The sequence below is a fragment of the Danaus plexippus genome, chromosome 11 (assembly GCF_018135715.1).
Source record: "Danaus plexippus chromosome 11, MEX_DaPlex, whole genome shotgun sequence".
NCBI classification, from domain to species: Eukaryota; Metazoa; Arthropoda; class Insecta; order Lepidoptera; family Nymphalidae; genus Danaus; species Danaus plexippus.
In genome coordinates, this window is record NC_083544.1 from 726,558 (window position 1) to 751,242 (window position 24,685).

General features: G+C 30.2%; 2 protein-coding genes across 2 annotated transcripts; both read right to left on the minus strand.

Moving 5' to 3' along the window:
• Positions 1-1,325: 1,325 nt before the first annotated feature.
• On the minus strand, positions 1,326-9,211 carry LOC116765794 (elongation of very long chain fatty acids protein 7-like). Its single transcript, XM_032655387.2, has 7 exons — positions 9,109-9,211; positions 4,655-4,723; positions 4,041-4,228; positions 3,775-3,852; positions 3,601-3,690; positions 2,466-2,675; positions 1,326-2,392 (listed from the first exon to the last, which is right to left on the minus strand). The coding sequence occupies exons 2-7, from the start codon at positions 4,707-4,709 to the stop codon at positions 1,973-1,975; spliced, it is 1,041 nt and encodes a 346-aa protein (XP_032511278.1). The 5' UTR covers positions 4,710-4,723; positions 9,109-9,211; the 3' UTR covers positions 1,326-1,972.
• Positions 9,212-12,408: 3,197 nt separating this feature from the next.
• LOC116765795 (elongation of very long chain fatty acids protein 7-like) lies at positions 12,409-20,297 on the minus strand. The gene is made up of 6 exons (XM_032655388.2): positions 20,148-20,297; positions 19,382-19,572; positions 18,985-19,122; positions 16,150-16,255; positions 13,369-13,505; positions 12,409-12,943 (listed from the first exon to the last, which is right to left on the minus strand). Exons 1-6 carry the CDS (start codon positions 20,206-20,208, stop codon positions 12,650-12,652), a joined length of 927 nt encoding a protein of 308 aa, XP_032511279.2. The 5' UTR covers positions 20,209-20,297; the 3' UTR covers positions 12,409-12,649.
• Positions 20,298-24,685: the final 4,388 nt, after the last annotated feature.

Genomic DNA, 24,685 nt, shown 5'->3' on the forward strand with positions numbered 1-24,685 from the left:
AGGCGTCTGCGGAATTTCACTTATACGTGGAGTTCTACTTAATAGTCTAATATTAGAAATATTTTCAAAAAATGGCTAAAAATTTAGTAAATCTGTTATTATTTCAATAATGTCGGAAGCAGTAAACGTTGATGGTCTACAAAAGTTTTTAAAACAGGTGTTCAATTGTACTATATAAATAAATAACATAGAATTCAATAAGCAAGCAAGACAGATGTCTTATTGAAAGGGAAAGTATTGATTTAATACATTTAAGGTTGATTTTCGCTTGGTAAATAATTAAGGCGAGTGCTGAAACGTGCTCAACAAGAGTGCATAAAGGTGTTAGAGGAGGAAGAAATTTTTTTTTCTAGAAACCAATTACTTCGAAGTTTAAAAGTTAAGTGAAAGACAGATATTGAAAAATGGACTAAAAGCTGGGAATCTATATCGTCCTATATAAAAAAAATACGAACTTTACTAAGTTTGAAACAATTAAAATATATACCTATCATGAGTATGAAAATAATTACAAAATTATGTCGGTGTTTTTAAAGAACAGTTTAAAGCAACAAGGTTTTAGAAATGTCGTGGATTTGTTCCTAATAAGTTCATAAACATCGATGCCAATGAATATAAATAATAATTTTGACTCTTCTCTTAAGAGAATGCTTTAAATTTCTCTTAAAAGTGTCCCATCGCACATCCCGTCTGCCCGTGAACACGGTTGCTGAAAAGTAACCGAAACGTCGGGAGTATGTAGTTTTAACAAAAAATAAAGCACGCGTAGTATATCCGAATAATATTAGTGTCATTTAAATGAATAAAACTCGCGAAATTCTCAGATCTCATTCAATGGAATTGTCACTAAATAAACTTATGGACGTAAGAATAAGTGAACGAAACATAAAAAAAATCGGTTACCAACAAACCTTCCTCATTATTTTGTTCGTTTTTACTTGAACAAAATTTCTCACGATGTAAACAATTTTTAACTCATTAAGATTACTGCTGTTATTGTAGCCACATCCTATTGCAATAAATTTTTATTTACGATAATTGTGCGGTTCAATACAAAAATATATACATATATATATTATTGATCAAACAATTTTGTAAAGCGTATTATCTCACTGACGCAGTACATACCTTATTTTAAATTCTATCTACGATATGCTGTGTTTCATAAGACTAAGCATTTAGAAATCGTAATCAGTTTTAAAGTGAAGATAGTAGTAAAAATTATTTCTGAGGACAAATATTTTATATTTTTTATGTAACACTAAATTTCAGTATTATATTATATTATTATTATTAGATCGAAACAGTGTAAAAAAAAAATAAACTTACTTCATTTATATTAATTATAATTTTAACGACGGATTAAAATTGCTTTCGGATACAAATATTTTTGATAACCTTTTAAAAATTATTATTGTAGCGCACAGTATTTCAAATTCTAACTTTATTTTAACTAACAATCATTTTATAAAAAATAATGCTTTAAGCAAAAATTTATTTACACCTACTTATTATAAGTCCCACTTGCAGCTGTCGTGTTTTTTTTGTAAAAAATATTTATATTGTATACTTTACCCTGAGTAATGCAAAATAAATAAGCCGGTACGTTTGTACTTGTGTTTTACAATACTAAATATTCTTTTTGCAAAAAAAAAAATCAGTTTATTCCTTATAAAAAGCTGTAACAACAATGACTTTCCTCCAATAAAGTATATCGATAATCGCACACAAAACCTGCACTGTACTGTCAAAATTATATACCATTTATGAAAGTATATAATATTATAACTTATACATAATAAGTATATGTACTTCAACATCTTCCCACGTGAAACAAACATCACACTCCCTTCCTAACGTATCAGCTATAATCCTTACAGATCGAATTATTAGCTACAATAAAATTTGCATGTCCAACATCACAAACATCAGTCTCGAATGAACATTGTAAAGCGTATTAATGTTTACTAAATCATTTTTTTATTATACTGTCAAAATCATAATTCGGACCATACGCAGCACTTGCAGTGCGTCTAGACAGAAAGACCTTACCGTCTTTCATGAAGTCTCCGCAGGCTTGGTTCACTTCACACGGTACGTCATCTACATCATCCGTCTCGTTTCTTACTTGCGAACAAACACCATTCTCTTTCTTATAATTCTTATCATTAATACCGTTTGTATGCTTGCTTGTCCTCACACCGTTTTGAGTTTTCTCATACTCCTTCTTTGCATCCATTTTGATTTTATAGTTCTTATAGTAAAAGTTTAGAAACAGTATAAGAAATATTGTAACATTTATAAAAATGAAATACGTAAAGCCGGAGGCGTACTGACATCGAGGTGAGTTGTGAGTCCAGGCGCAGTACAACAACATCAGAACGAATTGAAGCTGAAACAAAAATGAATCAGAAATTTATTAATTATAACAACTATTAAATTCTACGTTTGTTTGTCAAACATACCAATTGCATTTTAGTGACGTATTTCTTCCACCACAAGTACTTCTGGAATCTTGGTCCCAAACCTGACAGCAAATAATAGGAATACATAACAACGTGGACCACGGAGTTAAGAAGGGCGAGGATTGCTCCCTCCCCACCAGCAGCGAACTTGAGGTAGCTCCAAGAGTACAAGGCCATTATCACGTGATGGTACACGTGAAGGAAAGTTAACTGAAATGTTTATTATACATGTTATTCTATTTATTTTATATACATGTCCTAAGTCTTTGGGTTTGGAAAAAAATATAACGAAGAAATTACCCTCACCACCTCACATAATACATACAAGTACCTAATTGAGATCTAAGATTTTCGCGAGTATTCATTTAAATGAAACTAGTGTTATTCGGATTTACTACGCGGATTTTATTATTTATTTTATTTGTGGCTTGTCATACATTGGACAGACGAAGAGGAGCATCGGTACTAGGGTTAAAGAACACATCTCAGACATCAAAAACAGGCGCGCGTCGAAGTCAGCAGTGTGTGAACACACAATGGACAAACCAGGCCACTACATTCGGTTTGATAAACCTCAAATCCTCGCTCGGGAAGACAAGTATATACCGAGATTAATTCGCGAGGCTATTGAAATTAAAAAACATCCCAATTTCAATAGAGAAGATGGCTGGAATCTTTCAAACACCTGGGACCCTGTTCTTAAAAATATAAAATCCCATGTCCGTAACCACACCGCAGGGCCTCAAGACACCGTGAGCGCATTCTGCCGGCATCCAGAGCGGTACGCCAGAAAATTAAGAAATCGATGGCGGTAGATGATAAATAACAAGGATCACGGTTGCTGCAAAGTAACCGAAACGTCGGGATTATGTAGTTTTTTAAATAATAAAATCCGCGTAGTAAATCCGAATAACACTAGTTTCATTTAAGTACCTAATTGATTTCAACGAAATTATAAATAGAAAAACTAATCAGGCAAAAAATTACTCATGACTTTTTTAACGTAAATTAACCCTAAATATATAATGGTTGTGTCCCATGTACGAAAAATTATTATTAACACTCTAAGACAGTTGAATAAAAGATTTTATCATAACAAACATGTGTCTAGTAGAGGGACATTGCCAAAATCTACCTGTTTATCTTTCTTTCTGAGTACAAAGAATATGGTGTCCAAAAGTTCGGTGAACTTTGCGAAGAAGTACCACCATCCCAGGTCAAGTAACTGGAAGACGAGAATGATTTGTAACAAGAAATCGATTTTAAATAAGTTAAATTTATTAATGTCATCACAGAAAAGACACTGTACCATTGGATTTTGGGTATTGGACGGATAACGACAGCCAGCGTACAGGATACCATCCCTAAAAAGATTTAATTTAAATACCTGAAAAATTAATATAACATTATTTACTATTAATGAGTCCAAAAATATTTAAGAAAGTAGCTCAAAAAAGCTATTAAATGTAAAATACTAGAAACAAACATCTATCAACATGGTAATTGGTTTTTGAGATTTACAAATGTATGATAAAATTCATTCGCATTAGCTCGGATTCTCTTAATCCGACCAACCTTGATACAGATCATAGTAGCTAATACAACTTGCGCGGCGTTGTAGTAGCTAATGAGTTTGTTTATTCCGAGCGGCGGCCTGTTCTTCATGATCCGAGGACCGATCCTGATGAAGAGCAGGTAGAGCACCACCACGGTCAGGATCGGGAACGGGCTGGACATCATGAACCACGAGTCCACCATCGCACCTGATTTGTTATTAATTAAAATATCCTTCATTTACTAATGCATGATTGTTACAAGCTAGTTGCTATTTAGCCTTAATATAATGAGTTAACTTCAAGATACTTATAATTAACCATGCTTTAAAATGTAGTCTAATGATGTGTTGACGGTAGTGTTGTAAACTACATCTGATGTGGCGAGGGGGACGGACTGTTGGAGTCACATTGGTTGTACAGTAACGCCTCAAGCTGCTTCGCGAACTTTTCTTAAGCATTATGTATTATTTTCAACATATTTAGGTTAGGTTATTATTGTGTATGTTCTATTTATAAATAACCTGTACGAAACAATTCACATGTCTCGCAATCGCTAGTCGTTGGTGATTGTTTTTTTTTGTATACATAAGTATTACGAGTATGTTAAATTTGTATATATAATTATCTACTTACTCTTTCCAACTTTCAATGAATCCAAATAGCGATCCATTTTTTCTAAATAACTCATTTTTGTTCATCAATCTGAAAATATAAAATACCAGATGACATAAACTTCATTTAAAAAAAAAAGCGTTGCTGAGAAGGTTTTATACAAAATATATTAAATCCTCTTTGGTAGGTTACAAGAAATCCTATGACGAGACGAACATATGACTGTATGGGTACGACCTGATATGTTTTTCTACACATTTCATTAAAAAACTCGGTCAGTTCGTACGGCTTCTTTCAAAGGATCTGCATAATAACGATATTACCTACATAGCGACGCCCAGTTTTGATTGCGAAGTGGTATAAGTAAATCTATGACTCATAAAAATATTTATGTCTTTAAGTATTTAAAGGGCTATTTATATATATGTTTATTACCAAAATTTGCCGTTAGACAGTATATGTCGCTTATATCAACATTAGAATTATAAAAAACAGTGAAGACATAAAAAGTTTGTATGTTTTTTTTTAATTTAAAGAGAAAAAACCACAAAAACCTTCACTTGTTGTCTTAATGACGAAAAATTTACTTCAGAAAATTACATTATTAAACGCATATATACACCTTAATACATGTATAATAGCTTGATGCTTACATTTAAAATTCAAAGAATGATAAATTTATTGATCAATGTGTGTGTATTGTGAGAGAAATAAAGTTAAATAAAATAAGACCCATTCAGTTTATATCCAAAAAGAATTCTTATAATATTTATTGAATATTATGTCAGTGACAGAGAAATAAAAAACTGTTACTATTACAACTAAGTTACAGTTACAAACGTATATTAAGCGACGTACATATACCAAATAAAATGTTATCTTGAAAGAAACGAATTACGTTCTGACAAAAACGTTATTTAAATTATACTGAAAATAAAAGCTGACTTAGAGCATTTTTAGATTTAAATTCGAATTCCAATAGATTAAAAAAAATACTTACATATTAATTATATTTCATGTGCATAAATGCTGTTTTGTTTGATGAAGTATATTTTGTTAAGTACACTAAGAATTTAAAAAAAATCTAATATACTTTTTATATTCGTTTAGGGGAAGGAATTTCCTTCCTGTAACCTATTACTTCAAACGTTGGCTGTATAAAGGTCACGTGTCCATAAACGTCAGTTTAGGCGATAACAAAGGTTAAAGTAGAAGGCGGGGGCACAATTTATTATATAAAATATTAAAAAATATTCTTTATTTCCAAACAACGCAATTGATTAAGCTTTTAAAGTGCTATGAAATAATAGCTTGCAGGAATAAAAACCTAGCTGTAAATGACGACAAACGACTTTACATAGATCAATTCACTTTGCACGTATATAAGGCGATCCGTTAAAATAACCACAATGTAGTCGTTTCACTGCCAATGTCATCATAATTTATAATGCATCTAGAATTATTGGGATGTCATTTCCACTGCATGACAAACACATAAAATGACAACTTTATGTTGGACTCTCCACCTGGCCCTTAGACGTAACCCTTATTTCGATGTACTGGAGTTTGAAATGGTATATTAAAGTTACAATAATGTCATTGTATGTCAAGAGACTCGTTTAGGGTCAACCTTCAGTTCCACTGAGGTTTCCCGGTCAGTGATTGTATTTAGATCCACTATTTCAAAATCACTGTATACAAAACACGCTGACACAGTTTTCTAACCAAAGTACTGCTTGGCGCAACTCGTCCAATTAAACGGATCATTGAAAAAAGGATGCATTTGTACTTAGTAAATGTACCTTGTAAGGCTTTTGTGGTTTTAAAAGGATATGACTCACCTGAACACTGATTATTTGTTGTATTAAAACCCTTTATATTTTTAATAATTTTCAAAACAATGTTACTTATGACGTACAATGCGTGTCTGTGTTTTCTATTTGCGTAAATATTGAATAATAAGTAAAATGCTCTCGAACTATTCCCCAAAAAGCTTTTTGACATGGACACCAAAGCAATAATCAATACGTTATCATAAGAGACAGAAATAGAAGCAGTAATACTGTGTGTCCTTGAGGACTGGCTTTTATAATAATAACTTTTTAATTTTAGCTCATGGTTAGGTTTTTTTTTATTTCCATACAAACATTCGTAGGGAAATTATTCAGTATATATGTGATTTGATTCACGTTAATGGATATTTTTTGTAAATGTACCTACAAGTATTTATTTACAGTTTGCTGTGTATATCACGGGAAGCCGGCAGTGACCAGGCCAGCAATCTTGACTTGTCACTTCACACCAATGTAATCTTAATTCACTAAATTGCAGTAAACGTCTGACTCGGAAAGGAAATCATATGTTCTTCTATTGCTTCATTAAAATAATGGAACGCATGAATCTATCGCGCAGATGTTGTTTTTTTTTGTTTCATCTTAAATGTGACGGTGTTTTGTTTTTTGGTTTATTTTTTTAACCAAATAATGTATTTTTTTTTATTTTCCCGAAATTTAGATCATTGTATATAAGAGACTATTTCTATTAATGCAATAGCTGCGAATAGTAAAAATAGAACGTGCTTTTAATGTAAAAGTTTCATCTATTTTGGACGTCATATTAAAAGAATCTATTGAATATTTGTACGGAATAATATTTTATGAGACAAATAAAAACACAAGGATGCAGTGAATCTAGAGCTCTACAGATTATTTATGTGCACAGAATTTATTTCGATACAATATCTAAATGGCGCAATGCGACGAATTTGATCAAATTGAATTTATTAAGTTCGGTCGACCTTGACCTCGTGCACTAGCATGCCAAATTGAATGTGCTTCAGTTGAAAGTTTTTGAAACGAAAACCTCGTTATCTGTTATGAAATACCTCCGATCTGTACTCTGGTTTCGAATCAGTTTCAGCTGTGATACTTTAGTATTTCAGTTTTTTTTTGTATAAAAACGGAGAATATTTCTTGTAAATTGACTTTGTTAATAAATTTATGCTTTCATTTATAATAATATTGATTTTTTAAATTTTCTATTACTATCACTTGAAATGTAAATAAGGCATTATTACAGTTATATTTAAATAATTAGTGACAAGCAACTTCAGCTTACACGAGCATTCAGACTAATAAAAGTGACTGTTAGCTTGTATTCTTAAAATCCTTAAGAAGGAATTTAGTATTGTACTTCTCCCCTTATAGTATTATATTAAGGAAACGTATTCATATCTTTACCTAATTTTCACAAGAAAATTTAAATATCTATAAACAATATTGTGTGAACTTTCACATTACTATAGCTAATAGTAAAGGAACGTTATCAAGCGTAAACAATAACATTGATAAGAGTTTATAGGTTTTAAAGTAAATTATTTTATTAATCTTAACTTCACTACTTCTTCTAACTCTTGATATGTACTTATCGAGTTTAAATCCGAGTAAAGTTTTTACTTCGTGCATTTAATTTATAAAAATTAGGACTTAAAAATAATTAAGTTTTATATGGTTGATATTATATTACTATGTAAATAAAGAAAATTATAATAAAAACAGATGTACATGAAGGACGTTAACTTTTTAAAGCAAATATCAAGATCAGAAAAAAAAATCTTTTAGAATAACTAACAATATAAAATTTCCAAAAGTTAATAAGTTTCAAAAGTAATCATTTAATATGAAATAATCTACATTATAAACTTAAATATAATATTCGTTTAAAAAGGAATGCGTTTTCGAAAAAAATTTACAAAAACCAAATACAGTAAATGGTTTGTTTCAGTGATTTAAAAGATACTTATCTTTAAAATTTTAAATCATAAAATAACAAAACTCTAGTTAACACACAACTTAATGGATAAATCTTACGTTTATTATATAAAGAGAATAAAAAAATTACGTATAAATTATAAAAGCATCAATGAATTAATGTAATAAATAATATCTTTATATATTTAAGACCAGCAAAAAGACAGTATGACTAGGTGTTGCCTAGACTATGAGTTCACTATATTGTTATAGACAAATCATTTCGAATATGACACAAAATCAATTGTAAATGTCAATCAACAATTTTCATGTTTAAAGCGTAACGGAAGGCTATTACATATTTTCCACTAATTAATGGAAGACAACGACTTCTTTGATGTTAATTTTAAATCATACGACGAAATTTTATATTATGCAACTTTTAAGTGAAAAAATAATTATTTTTTTCCTTAAAATCATTCATTTATAATTTTTAAATTCGAAATATTTTCTCTTATAGACATACGAGTCTTAGAATTTAAATGATATGTCAAAGTTTATGTTAATAAATAAAACGTTACATAACAGAAACAGTCCACGAAAATATTTGAAATAATAAAATAAAACGTATCCGTAATATGTATAGAGTAATTGTCTGAGTTATTACGAAAGGGCGGATAAACGTCTGGAATCCGGTTAAAGCATTATATATCGAATTGAACTTACCGAGGTGCCGGTAGGGGGACCGCGCTCTCTGCCCGTTTGGTAAGCACTGCGGCACTATCGACCCGCCTCTGAATGAAATACAAACACGCAACTTCAACTTGCTCTACTTGTGCTAATAAAATTTAATTGGGAACACCTAAAAATAATAAACCCCCGTCTTAAATTTTGGATGGAATCGAAGAAATATAAGGATATTAATTCTATTTTCCAAAATATTTCACTCCCGTGAATAAGTCACGAGAATAAAGATAAAACAGAAAAGATTTAATATTAGTGCATGTGTAAAGAGTAAACGGAATTATTAGGTTAAATTAAAAAATTGTGCTTTAATCTCTTTGTACCCACTCATTTAATTAACATTATTGAGGTTGTGGAAAGTCTTATGAAATTCCACATACACTCCTTTATTTTCGGCTGTAACACAATCCTGTTTCATAAACAACTCAATGCTTTTGTTTTTGAATACATACGTAATATGGAAAAATGTATTACACATTAAAAACATATTCTAATAAAAAAAAAATAATGTAGCTGCAAACCGATCAAATTAATATTAATAGGAGTGAAAGATTGAGTATTTATAATTGATAGTTAAGAAAACATACAACATTAATATATGACAATGGCTCTATTTAATACTTTTCTATAAATTTTAATATATTTGATAATTTTAGTTACTTCCTCGTCTGATCAGATGAAGTTAGAAAATCTATTTACTACCTGGCAAACTTTAAAACAATAGCTATCTGTGTGTAATAGGATAAATAGTGGCATTTTGATATTATTACAAAATACTTTAACAAAATAGTAGTTATAATCAATAATCTTTTTAATTTGACAACGGTCTTATGTAATGGAAACAGTCGATTTTTGAGAAGTATAGGTATATTTATCATTAACAAAATATGGATTTTTTCATAGTAAGGCAATAAGACAACGTAAACAAAAACGTATCATTCAAGGAGAATTATTAGTTGAGCTCGAAATAAGTGAGATCGAATGTGGATGTACTATCTATTTACTTCCATACAGTGATTGTCAAATTGATATCATGTTACTCTTTATTATTTCAAGCCTACATCAACTTGGAGAAAAATTCTCCTTTATCATGTCCCATTTAGAACAAACACGCTTCGTTCCAGAAGGGATCTTAATATCTTTTCCCACCAAACCCGAGTATATTTATTATCACCTTTAATTAATTTATCACATTAAACTTCTATAGTAAATCAAACATATAATTTGATTTTAGCAACAGATAGCAGAGATATTGTTTCAACAAATTAAAACTGACCGTTACTCACTACGTTTATTCCAAATTATTCTTTGCAGCTGAAAATTCGATCCCTTTTATGCTTAATACGAGTTATTGATTCAATATGAGTACAAAAACAATAATCAAATTCGTAAAAACTATACTCGAACCACCTCTTGATTAAATATTAAGATAATCAATTTTTATGGGTATGCTCAGATACACTAAGAAAATTTCAGTGGGTCATAAGTTTCTACATGGGATATTAATTTTGCCACAACAAGTGATATATAAAATTATAAATTATGTTGCGTTTCAATATTATAAAAGAACAACAAGAGAGAAGAACAAGAAACGTAATTAATGTATAGTATATTAATTTGAATTTTACGCCAGATACAATATATCATAAATATATGTAACGGGGCTAAAACCTTGTTGACGCTAGAAGACCGTATACCATTAGAAGTGGTAATATAATGTAAGATAGTTATTTATACTGCATTTAATAATCTTCGGACGTGTAGGTATATTTTAACACGATGATGTACCATCATGCAGAAAAAAGAATGGCCTACTAACAAGTTAAAATAGTAGGAATTTGGTAGGACGGTTGAGGTGCGTAGGAAAATGTGCAAAGACTTTATTCTTGTTCACAAAAGAAGATTTCAAAGAAAGTTAACTACCGTTATTTTGTAATGCGTATGCTTGCCACCCTATGCTCTTCAAAGAAGTGTCGAAGAAGAGAATCCGTAACCTACTATTGTGTGGGTCAGATGGCACTATTTATTATAATACTCTGATTTTCGTCTTAGAATGAAGCCGAAACGTGTTTTATTGGGATGACATCTGTCGAGGTCGCTCGTTCAACAGGAGTGTTCTTGTGACCTCTCCATCGTTTTGTTTGTTTGTTTATTGTGAGTTATCTCAATCTATCAAAAAAAAAAATAATGTTTTAGTATTGTAAATAAAATAGAAGACCTTTAATATGTTTTATTCTTATGTATTTTCTAAATTTGAGACTGACGTCGGAGATGTGAAAAGTGTACACAGTATACCAAATCTTCTCTTTGTTTGCCGAAAATATGACTAGCCAATATTTTACTCATGTTTATATTTATGTAACAAAGGAAAGTTAGTTTTATATGAAGAATTGGTTTATATTTTCAAGAGGGAAGCTATTTAGTTGTCTAAAAATTATTCTTTATTCAGTATATTTTTAAAAATTTCCATGTAGAATTTTATAATGTGTTCTTTCTCAACTTATCTGTTTGTAGGCATATTAATTTAAGATTAAACAAACCAACAACAGTATAACTTTTACTTTAGTTTAAAGTTAAAATAGAAGAAAAGGTGCCGTCATATTAGCACTAAATATTTTTCAATAATAGCTTGTCACTTAACCTCTGCAGCCGAAAGGAAGTAATCATTTTAAAATTAAAAATTGTTTCATTCTACATGCCTACGAAAATTTAAAGAATTTTGATGAATGTTATGTTATAACTAAATGAGACACATCTCGCCCCTCATTCATCGCCTTTTGTGAGTATTTTAATTAATTTTGATACCAAAAAACCAAATGGCAAAAAAAGCTAACCTTAATCGGTTTGTGGTATATTTTGTTAACCCAATTTTCCTGATGAAATCCTGAAAGAGACTCGTTAAGAAAGTCATATCTCATAACAGAGTATTTGAACGACGAAAAAGGCCTGACTTGTAGAATTATTGTTTGCGACATAAAAAAAAATGAGTCAAATGTTAAATACCGACATAATTATTATGTTTCGCTTAATATGTTGATAGATTTAATTAGATTTAAATTAATTCGAATTAAAAATATATTTGGAAATATTGAATTATATATTCAGTTGCTACAAAGTTTGACTTTCTTTTTTATAATATCATTTAACCTTATATTTTTCTTATTATAATTAAAATATCGTTATTATATTGATTTTTAGTAAAATTGAATTTATATATCAAATTTAAATTTTAATCACTGAAAAATTTTTAAAAACAAATGCAAAGCTTGACTGTGACGTTAAACAGATATTATAATTGAAATTAAAGATTATGTAATGTGTAAATCTCTTCTTTATATTTTTAAGGTTCTGTTACACGCAACTGACTGTATATAATACAAATCGATAGATTACATTAAATTAATTTTATCATATAAGTCTAATATGTAATTTTTTCACTAACAGTTTTAACAGTCTACTAATTATATGGCATTTTTATTTGTAGACTGTTTTCAATTACGCTGAACGCAATATGTACAGTTATTTATCGATGTATACTCCTTAGTTCTATTTTAGAATTTTTGTTATTTCTAATGATGTGTTGAATTCTCCCATTCTGTTCTTTGTCGTTGTCTTTAAGTTTTGTTTCATTGCTATCAAATTTGTCATCGCTTTTTTCCTTTGGTTTCTTCACGTAAGTTTTAATGTAGAAATCGAGGAATAGCAGGAGCATGAAGAGATTTTGTGGAATGTACATAGCAGAGATCCAGCGTGGGTAGGCACAATCTTTAACGAATACTATAGTTGTCATGTGCACGACGCAGAGCAGGAACTGTAGCTGGAAATGTATTACGAACATTTAAATATAAAAAAATTGCAATAAAGCTTTCAACAATGCACGGGAATCGCATTAGAAGCAGTATATACATAAAATGAGTTACTATGATGTAATTATTAATAAAATAAAGGTAAAATACCTTAAAATTGTATTATTGTAGTGTAGAATGAAAAAAATCATTGACTTAAGAAAGATTGTAACTGACCTAATCTAAATTAAACCCTTATATATAGGATTTTGGTGAATGGTGATCTATTAGAACTTTTTGAGCCAACCAACAAAGATTTTTAAAACGAATTAGGAATTCTTATTAGATTTAGGATACACTATGCATTGAGAAATTTTTTCATTTCGAATTTAGTGTTATTTTCAAAACCTGCTATTGGTTAAAATCTGTTATATTCTATGAATTAGCCGATACTTACTATTTGTAATTGTGTGATATATTTTTTCCACCAAAGATTATTCTTTATCTGAGGCATCGCTATCGTCAGAAGGTAGTACGAGTACATGACTATGTGAACGAAACTGTTTATTTGTCCTACTGCAGTGCCGTGGCCACCTGCAGTCAAAAATATTTTTAGATATTTTATCTATCTTCGTTTGCTTGATCGCCTGAAGTTTCTCTTCTTGAGATTCTTGAGATTCGGGAAAGTAATAGATTTTTAAACTTTGGCTATTTTTAGATTTAATCACAGATATGTACACATTTTTTCCTATAACTGTTTTTAGTTTGTTTTTTTATGAATTTAATGTAAGAAGACGAAGCATCTGATGGAAAGTTGTTGGTAGCTATAATCATGTTTGGAAAATAGGAGAAATAACGATTTAAACATTTGATTAGCTTCGACAGGGAGCAAGAATGAAGATCAATGAATTTTTAATTTAACATTATGTGAATGAGATCTAAGATTTTCGCGAGTTTTATTTATTTAAATGAAACTAGTATTATTCGGATATACTACGCGGATTTTATTATTTAAAAACTACATAATCCCGACGTTTCGGTTACTTTGCAGCAACCGTGATCACGGGCAGACGAGGGCCGACGAGGACGGGCACCTCGTCTGAACGTGATCACGGTTGCTCTTAAGTAACCGAAACGTCGGGATTATGTAGTTTTTAAATAATAAAATCCGCGTAGTATATCCGAATAATACTAGTTTCATTTAAACATTATTTGAATTTTGAAACAGCTGTTAACAATGAACGATTAGATTTGAGTTCTTTTAAACATTTTTTAGCGAAATTTCACTACTTATTTGTTGTATCTGGTAAAGTATTAAAAAGAAATATTATTGGTTGTCAAAGAATGAATTAAACATTATAAATGTAAGATAGCAGTTACTGCTCTAATGGTGAGTAATAAGGGGTTTGTGCATCCCAGCAGTCTCTAGATTAAGTTCCTATTGTCACAATGAGACTGGTTGTGCTCTTGGATTATAATTTTAAGTCTTTGGTCAGTTATCACCTTTGCTAATTCACTAAGTCACAATTAAAACTGCATCTTATAAATACGGTTCTTCATTTGACTTTCTTATCAGTCACCAACCACCTGGAAACCTAATAAGCCAAACTTGTTTATTTTTATGGAGATATACATTCTCTGTCCTACGAACTGGGTGCACCTCATTATCTGGATTATTCTTTTGAGCACCATTTTAATCAGTTCACCGGGGTTTGTATTTGTATTCTCAAAAACACCTGCTCTTTCCTTCGAATAAACTATTAGGACGCTTAATTTCTCACGTCTGGATGCTGGTGTACACTGGTATGTACAAAATAATTTAGGGCAGTGTCTATTCATGTCGTATATTAATGTCCACCATCAACTGGCTGTTCCCGTATAAGTGGACTGAACACGTTGAGTGAGAAACATGGTACCTAATCATAGGTTAAACATTATTTCTGTAATGGAGATCCGTTAAGATGCACAGCAGCTATAGCTAATGTGATTCGTTAGGTTACGGAATACTTTTCTGTCTTAATTGTCGTACCCATCAGTAGCAAAAGTCACCTATGATTTATGGCCAAATGTATTCAGGGTGAAAAGCCTTCTCCATCCTGCATATTTTTCTTGAGTGGTTGACCCAAAAATAAGCCTTTAAGTGAGATTGTTTAAGAAGGATGTCATCACCATTTTTCACTTAGGGGAGTGTGTTCAGGATTTAAACGATTTTATTCCTTCATTATCTACGTACTCCCAGTAACTGGATGCACGGCGGGTGTTTGTTTCGTTATAGATCTTCCACTCATCCGTATGAAGTGCTACGTTTTCTTCTTCTTCAAGCTCACAACTTTTAATTTTAATTATTCCAATCCAAATAATTTACATGTGTCTGTTTCCTTCCACTTACAATTTGAATATCTTCAAGACAAAAGTAATGAGATTTTCCTGTGAAAGTATGATTAGTTGGCTCAAATTTTACGTCTTAAAAGGTAAAATAATTGCCAAATACTAAGAATAGCACATAAAAAAGAAATAAATAATATTTTGATGCAAGTGTCACCATCAAGTTTCATGACGTCATATTGATAGAAGTTGGCTGATAAATGACTCGTGTAAAAAAGTATGTTTATAAAGACGGGCAATGGCACAAAAGTAATAAAGTGCATAATTATTTACATATTTTAACCAAACGGTTGAATAATATTAAAAAAGAAATAGAATAAAAAGTCAATGACCCAAGGCAGATTTGAATAAATAACATAAAATAGGTCAAACCTAATTTACAACACATAATAATATGTCGAATTCAATTTTCTAATTTTTAAAGCGGCTTATCACTTTACACCAGGGAGGACCGATGGTTTATCTAATCTTTCATCATAGTTTTTTTGATTTGATGGTTTAAAGATCTATACGCAGCTGGTAAATATCTGTTTCAGAGATACCAATTAGTTTGCTTTTATCAACGCTGGAAGAATGAGTAGTAAGTGTAGTAGCACAATATATTAATCTCAGAGGGAAGTAAGCCTAGTCTAGATCCTTTAAAAAAAAAAATCTTTTGCAAGAACAGACATAAAGAAGAAGGACGGACATAAACCTCATAACCTCTCTCTATGATGAATTATTTCTAAAAGAAACAAATAAGTGCATTTTTAAAAATCTACTTTGTAATAATTGTCACTTTATTATTCTTCGTGCCTTCATGTCTTTCTAGACCTTATTCTTTATATTGTATAACATTATTATATAACTCTACCTGGATAATATGTGGTAGCTGCCCAGGTGAGAATCACCATTCCAGTATGATGATAGACATGAAGAAATGACACCTGATTGAACTTATGGCGGAGTACAAAGAACACCTGGAACATGATTATCGAATATTACCACACACGGACACAAATTATATACATGTAACATATTAATATTCAAGACGAATGCTACAGTTAATAATCCCCGAGGCAAAAAGAAATGCTCTCAAAACGATCTAAAGATTGCGATGCGTTTGTCGCACTGTCACTGTCGCAATGCTAGTTTCCATGCGAAGGAAAATATGTACCTATGATTGACCGATGTCAACAGAGCAAAAGTATCAGATTTTTTCCAAAAATAATGAAATACACTTTTACGGTGTGATTACTCGTCTGATTCAGATGTACCAGTGCAATCGTTAAAACAATTAATGAACAGGTTTATTTAACGTTACAAAAATTCTGTAACTTCTTTGAAATCCAACAGAATTATACATCATGTAACGCTACCAATAATTTCAGAATGATTTGTAAGGTTTGAATAAATTTTTAACAGTTGTATGTTAAGTACTTCATTGTAACCCTTGTACGAATGGAATATTTTATTATATTATTTTAAATGCGAGCAACAAACAAATGATTTAAAATTTAAATAAAAATATTTGAGGCAACTTATTAACATACAGTTTAAATACGTTTGATTTCTTGGATTATATCAATACTCGCAAAGAGTAGGTAATTGTTTTAGTTTTTGAATCACTACTGTTGTTTATGTAAACGACACGTGTTACGTAAAAGATCAACATATTTTGCAAGGAGAATGTCGTTTTTCATTACTTCGTTAGAGAAGGAAACTGAGAATGATATTTCTCTAAATAATAATAATTATTTTTCATGTATATCAAAGGAATAGTGACATAAATATGTAACCAGCCTCGTCATAAATACTGCGACATAAAAACTTTTCTTTTAAATTTTTTTACTATTTTAATTTTGGAAAAAGTAAATTCTTTTAAATTTTCTCTCTATTATGGACCATTAAACGTTTTTTTTCAATATTCAAATTTAAAATATAGAATTGAATATAATAGTATATATGGAAATAAAACTTGTTTTCGTAAATTACATAATCCCGTCATTTAGGTTACGTTGCAGTATCCCGTGATCAAGGGCAGACGAGATGAAAATGGGGCGTGTAGTAATAGGAGAAATTAGTTTAAAATACTTAAACACTCTTATTGAATCCGAAAACATTAGTTTTATTTAAATAAATACGCGGGAAAGGCTTAAATATCACAATAAAATAAAAAAAAAGACCTGAAGCCCAAGACCTGAAGTAAGCAGTGGCGGAATTTCCCTTGGAAACAGAGTCATTCATGGACTCGTGTTCAAACAGATCAATGGCCTGTATAAGAGCCAAAGGTGGCCATTTTGAATAGATTTTTTTTGGTGAGGCTTTAATTAATCGGTTGGTATAAATTTTAATAATATTATAAGGATTCATTAAAAAATGCATTTTAATTTCTAACGGAACTTATGGCTGGACTAGGTAAGTAGATTATATGTGAAAAATTCATTCTTTCGAGTCGACAAATTCGATTTAGGTAGGCTTATTTTAAACACCTGAAACCTTACAATATTCAAGTTGCAGTTTCAAATCCTGGTCGTGTAAATGATTTTCAAATCCCATATTAAAAAAAAAATGTATAGTGTTTAGTTTAACATTACTCACTAAAATCATAATCATAGGAATTAAAAAGGATCCTTTAAACATATGGAACGAGATAGTTAATAACAAGAAAATTTTATAATGAAAAAATGATCTATAATAATTTTGACTACTAACTGTCTTATAATAAGTCTATAGTCTAATACTTTACATTTCTTTTATTAAGACTCTGGCGTTTGTTAAAATACATATAGCAATTTAATGCAATAAACTTGTTGTAGACTAAAGAAATGAATTTGAAATTGTTTCTCTCTAAAAATTCTATTCAAATTATAATTTTTAAGTTACAAAAGAGATGTCTCATTTTACGTTTTCAACAGGCGATAAAGGTCAAAGAAGTAAGGTTTTTTTCTTCAGTTAGAGTATAACGTTTGACTAACGCACTCTTCACCGCTTATACGTACCATTAAGATTATTGTGCGAGTAAAAATTATAAATGTAGTTCACACAGCTGACATAAATATAGATGAGGAAGTTAAAGGCATTTAATATCGAGGATCTCGAAGTTATTACTTTTTGTACTCTTGTATTAATAGTTTACCTTCTGAAGGTTTTTAAGACAATATAAGAACATTACTATACCGCAAATAAATAAACACCTCAGTAAAAAAAAAATGTTTTTGGGGATTTAAATTGTAAGAAGCAAAGAAAACTTGTTTTTTCATGTCCTTTGTAATTTTTAATACTAATATTTTTTTCCCGTTTATTTAATTGTAAAGAATTATAAAAAAGGTTATTCAAAACTGTTAATTCAAATATACGATTTCGTTTCTAATTTTAGGGATATACAAGGGTTACTCTGCTGAGATCTATAACACTTCACTCCCTTATAAGTAAGAACTTTTCATTATGTAATAATTAAAAAACTTTTGATTTACTTCATTCTGATAGTGAAAAAATTATTCGGTGCTACCATATCTATTTATGGTATTATTTTAATGTTTTTGCAATGTTAATGTTTTTGTTGTTAGATAGTACCTAAAAAGATATCCGAAAATATTCTTAGGTATATTTTTTGATATCAGTAAACACAGTTTTGGTGATACAAAAAAAGTTTTCTTGATTAAGCTGTTTATACAGCTAGTTTTCAAAATACTAAAAGTAATATTACCGTATCCATGAGATCCAGAATTTTCAACAAGTAGTACATGTATACGAGTGTGGCTACCTTCATGGCGTGTCTAGAACGTGACTGGTCTACTGGTTCACAAACCCATTTGTACTTCCAACCCCAAGCTTCATAAAGACCCTAAAAATTTTATGAGAACAAAATAAAATGGAGCCTTCTCACAATTCCGATTTTAGGTAAAATCACAAACTATTTTATTAAAAAATATTAAATCCTTAACATATTTATGTATGTATATATATATATATATATTTATATATGAGTGTGTGTGTGTGTGTGTGTGAAATGAAAAATTTTGCTTTGTACATTTTAATTAAGTATTAAGTTTTATTTCTTAACTCTGTTTCATAGAGCCATTGTTGAAGACGTTATCACTTACAGATATAAATATGTATCCACAGCAGAAGACTTGAAATGCATTGTACATAATCATGATAGTGTCCATCTTAAGTGGCTTCCTGTTTTTCATAATCTTTGGTCCCCATTTAAATATAAACATTAAATAGAGTCCGACTACTACCATCGGTTGATAAGGCTTGGCAACTAGGAACCATTCTTTCGTTCTGCTATCTAGAAATACATTTAAGAAGACGAGTCACATTATATTTATTAGTCTTACTTTATCAATTAATATTAAGTTCTGTTTTCCTTAAACGTCGCCTTATTACTACATTATGTACTCCGATAGTATTTATTTCAAAATTATTCGTTATTAACGAGTACGTTAAATATTTGTATAAATCTATCGTTCTATTTAACAAATACACAACACTCATAACATGCTCAATATTTCAACTATCATCATCACCATATTGGAGCCCTCTGCTGAGCAAAGGCCTCTTCTCACATGGAAAAGGTTAGAGCATTAATCAACCACGCTTGTTCAAGGCGGATTGGCTATTTGAAACTTATATGCTTTGAAATTATAAGTCATCGTCTTTCATCGTCTGTCCGTGTTATCTAAATACTCTTATAAAGTACATATAACTCGGACAAAATCGCATTGGTACTTGCCAGGTTTCCACTCCGTACCCTCAATTAGGAAAAGCGGGGCTTTAACCTCTAGGCCATCACGACATATACATTTCTAAATTTCTATCAAGTTCTGAAAATCTAAAAAAAATGTACACGGCATTAAAACTTACCAGCAATGTCTTCGAACACAAACTTGTATGCTGCTATTAATTTATTCACAATATTCGCCATTTGAACTGGACTACAAAGTAACTGAGGAAATTAAAAAGAATTCATTTAAAATAGATTATTACATCTACTAGTTTGTTTGAATATGTGAGTGGAACTAAACAATATGCTTTAAAAACCCATATTAATAGCTTACAGCGTAAATTAACATGTTATAAATAAATTAGAATAATAAAAATATTTTGTATTATGTATAAAAATATAGATTAATATTCATAGTTAAATATATGTCAATTGCGATTGAATTTTATTGACTTTTTTTTTCTAAACAAGTTCTCGACAGCAGCTTCATCATTGGAAAATATTTCTATATTGTCATTTAAGAGTCAAAAAATTGATTTATGTAACTGTTACTAATTGGTAATAATTCAAAGGAGTTAACAGTATATAATTTTGATCTCATTCAAACCGAAACTAAAAACTATATAAATAAATAAAACTATATAGTGAGATCTAATTTAATATTAATCGCAAAAAATTTTTGCCACTTATAAAAAATCCGTTTTGAACAGTAGCATTTATTTCTTTTTAATTATCAACAAAAATACAAACAAACAGATCCCTCTCCACGTTCCGTAGTGTATGTGCATATTCACTATTAATCGCTAACTTTGTAAATTTTTATTAACGACAACATTGTAAAATAAAACTATGATTCTCGGATTTAGCTTCGTGATTATATTATTTTACCTGACGTTTTGATCATTTCGCATTAACCATGATAAGTTTTTAAAGTGTTTTAATAAGAGACTTGTTACTAACTTTTCTTTGACAATATTTTTTGATTATTTTGTCCTATCGTTTCCTTCTATTTTTTTTAGTATCTTATGAAACACGAGGAATGTAAAATCTCTTCCATTTTGGACTTCAAAACGTTATGGGGATGTCCTACAAAGATTTAGAAGAAGCTAGTTTTCATCTCGAACGATTCATATTATTCATTAGTAGGTATTCAATACTCATAGTAACGAAAGGAGTGAAAATTTAAGTTTAGTTTCTAACTATTAACAATATATGTTTAAATAATATTAATGTTACCTAAAGCTTTTTTCAGTTTTAGAATAATTACGTGACTATAATCGATTGTTGAAATTAAGATAGCATCTCATAACTCCAGTTGGTTGCCAGACAATCGATATTCGTAAAACGTTTTAAAATAACATGATAATTGTAAACGCTATGAGGAGTAGTGGTATGAGCATTACATGAAATTTAATTAATACGTGGACCAATAAACTTTAATCTACAAATACTAAAAAAAAATTCTCGCTGACATGACTATTGGAGACTATTTCAAATGTAGTCTTGAATAAAATCATGTTAAATAAAAGACTTATAATTTTGTTTCATTTATATAGCAAATTAAATGGCATTGAAAAATTTAATTAATACTTTTTTTTCTATATAATCTGTATAATAGTTGGTCATGAGCGCTGTTTTGTTATGAATTATTCATTAAATCATGTTCCAGGAACAGTTTCAGTCTTGATTATTAATGTTCGGCGTTACAGTATTTATAGTTTTCAAGAACAAGTTGATACTTAAATGTTGCCATTACAAAATTATAATGGTACAATATTATAATTAATTATAATCTGTCACAAAAATAATTCTAGGGATTATAGTATATTATAATTAGTACGGCAGGGATGGCGCCACTTGTAGCAATCACTTTGTAATCGTCATCCTTATAATGAATTATTCCATTCTTAAAAATAATATATTGATATACGCCTGTGAATAAAATCGTTAAGATATTGCTAATCCATCACGGTATGTTACCCACACAAGGCTCACCCATTACGAGCTCCAACGCTCACGACCTCTCTTTTGATATTTTATGGATATAATAAAATAAATAAAAATACCCAGTCTCGTGGCAAACAAAGATAAAAAATAATATGTACCAATAAGTATTACTTACAATTTTAGTTCACACAAAAAGAAAACTATAACAGCAATCATTAATACCAATTATGCTCATCTAAATTCTGTTCGAATTGACGTCTAGAAATTTATCTGCCTGTGCTACAGGTGCTATCCGTAAAAGCTCATGGCGAGCGGTTCTTTCAGTACTTCCTTTAAGATTAACGTGTTTCAATCTATACCGATCATTAGGAAGTCCTCTAATATCTCCATAGGACATTCAAATTTAGAACCAAGTTTTGTAGTATCTCTTTCATGACGTCGCATGAGTAGAAAATCCCCGACTTTAAGGGATTTATTTTAGCTTATGTTATTGAACCTTATTTTGTTGTGACTCGATCGCTTGCCTATCCTTTGTTTACAATGAAACCTTACAGAATTAAATTCTTCTACAGGTTTATCGTCATCAATTTCTAATGGCTTAATAGAAGGTGGCGACAACTTTTTGCCAATTAATATCTCTAAGAGGTTTGTACTTTTTTTTTTATGTTAAGTTTAAGTATTACCATTTTATTCTTAATTACCTTCATAATTTGCTATACCTGGCCAGTAGCACTGCTGACACTCTAGCCACTATAAGACATTGTATACCACTCTCATTGCGAAATAATTATGTAAGATTGTGTTCATAATATTAAGATACGCAGAGGATATGCTTTTGCCTTGGTCGGATATGAGACGAGTAGGTGTACCGAATGTTTCGTTTTGTGGTCATTTGTATGTACTAAGTGTCATATTTTGTGAAGCTATCAATAAAAACAAACTCATATTCAACCAAGTTACGTTTACCATTAATAAGGCTGGTCGAAATGTATCGTATGAAAAAGAACGCTGATTTTATCAATTGAATGTAATGTTATTTGATTAGCGCCTGATATTTCCTTTCTAATGCGACGGCTAAAACAATTTTCTTCAAATTTTTTAATAATTTTGACACCTCAGGGAACCAATATTTTTCTGTGATTTTAACTACCTTTTCCTAACCGAGATATTGCAAGGAATTAGTGTAATGAGAAATAAGATTCCAACGATAATTTCGGGGCATTACATAAGTTTTTGTAGTTTATTATCTATTTGAATTTTAAGTCGGAATAATTTATCTTTCTAATTAACACATGTATCAGCTACTGGGTAATTGAATATGATTTAAATTTGTGTAAGAATCAGTCACGCTTCTGTTCGATGAGCCATCAATTGTAATCAATAGTTGAAACGTTTATGGATAAATTAAATGGCTGGAACTCACTGTTTTTATCAGGCGATATAAAAAAAATGATTAGATTACATCTGAGACAATCGACCTTTACTAAATGATGACTTTATTAATATCTTTTTTTTTTAAAGACGTGACTGAAACGTTTTATTGTTTTTGTAATTCATTATATAAAATTCCTAGCTTGTAATGAAGCTAGCAATATACTACTACTTACAACTTTAGTTTAATTTAATACCTAGTCAGTGTTGTCAATTTATGGTTCAGAATTTCAGTTATTTTTTTGCTCTTTTTAAAATACAGGATACTTTTTCTGTTTTTGGGAACTATTATTTTGATATTATTCTAAAACTTTCAACGACAATATTAATGTCTCTCGGGTTGTTTAGCATGAGCAGTGATAATTAGGTGCTCATTGATTTAATGACTCACTATATACATAATTACAATCGATGTCTTGAATGAGTGTACGATTAATTTTAATAAAATTATTTTCTCATCTGAATTAAAGTTTGACCAACATCTTGAGCATTTAATATATTTTTTCTTTTTTTTTTACCTATTTCAAAAAAGATTGAAAATTATACAACGATAATAATAAATGTAAAAATAAAACTTTAGAACATTTTACCGAATATAAAAATCCTATTTCACATTGTACTCGACTCTTGCTGATACACTATGAAGTTTCACAACAATAACCCTTGAGCGACTTGTCTTCTAAAAACCAACGCTACATTGGGTTGAGTGGTGTCCCACGCGGAAGGAAATGACGATATTAGCAACCAGTGCTGTAATATCCTTGCACTGAATTAGATCTAAAATTTTCACGAGTATTCATTTAAATGGATAAAACTCGCAAAAGTCTTAAAAGTCTTAGATCTCATTTTACGAGTATTAATTGAAATAAAACTAATATTTCGGATTTACTGTGCATTTTTTATTATTTCAGCTACATAATCCCTGATCACTTTTGCTGCAAAGTAACCGAAGCGTCGGGAGTATTTAGCTAAAATAATTAAAAATACGAAGTAAATTCGAAAAAAAGGTTTTATCCTTGCACTATCATCAAATTTGGGACCGCATTCGGTCAGTTAATGTAACTTAAGTGTTTTTCTTATTTAGAAGGGTTGTTTACCAGGAGAAATTGTCTATTATGTTTCTTTTTGGTACCTATCGAAGCCTGGGTATACGTTATATCTACCATAACACTATTAACGACTATCATTAGCAGGACTAGTGATTATAGGGTACAGGTGGCCTTGACTCCTAAGTTTTCTGTCATTTGAGGGATGTTACTTTAGTCATGATGGGAGGAAGGCGGGTTAATGATATGAATAT

Excerpts from the sequence above, each read along its gene's own strand:
- LOC116765795 (XM_032655388.2), bottom strand. The coding sequence starts at position 20,208 with ATGGCGAATATTGTGAATAAATTAATAGCAGCATACAAGTTTGTGTTC. Across the intron at positions 19,573-20,147 it reads TGTGTTCGAAGACATTGCTG|ATAGCAGAACGAAAGAATGG; the intron begins GTAAGTTTTAAT and ends ATGTATTTCTAG. Across the intron at positions 13,506-16,149 it reads AGCTACCACATATTATCCAG|GTGGCCACGGCACTGCAGTA; the intron begins GTAGAGTTATAT and ends TTTTGACTGCAG.
- LOC116765794 (XM_032655387.2), bottom strand. The coding sequence starts at position 4,709 with ATGAGTTATTTAGAAAAAATGGATCGCTATTTGGATTCATTGAAAGTT. Across the intron at positions 4,229-4,654 it reads TTCATTGAAAGTTGGAAAGA|GTGCGATGGTGGACTCGTGG; the intron begins GTAAGTAGATAA and ends ATAACAAATCAG. Across the intron at positions 2,676-3,600 it reads TCAGAAAGAAAGATAAACAG|TTAACTTTCCTTCACGTGTA; the intron begins GTAGATTTTGGC and ends TAAACATTTCAG.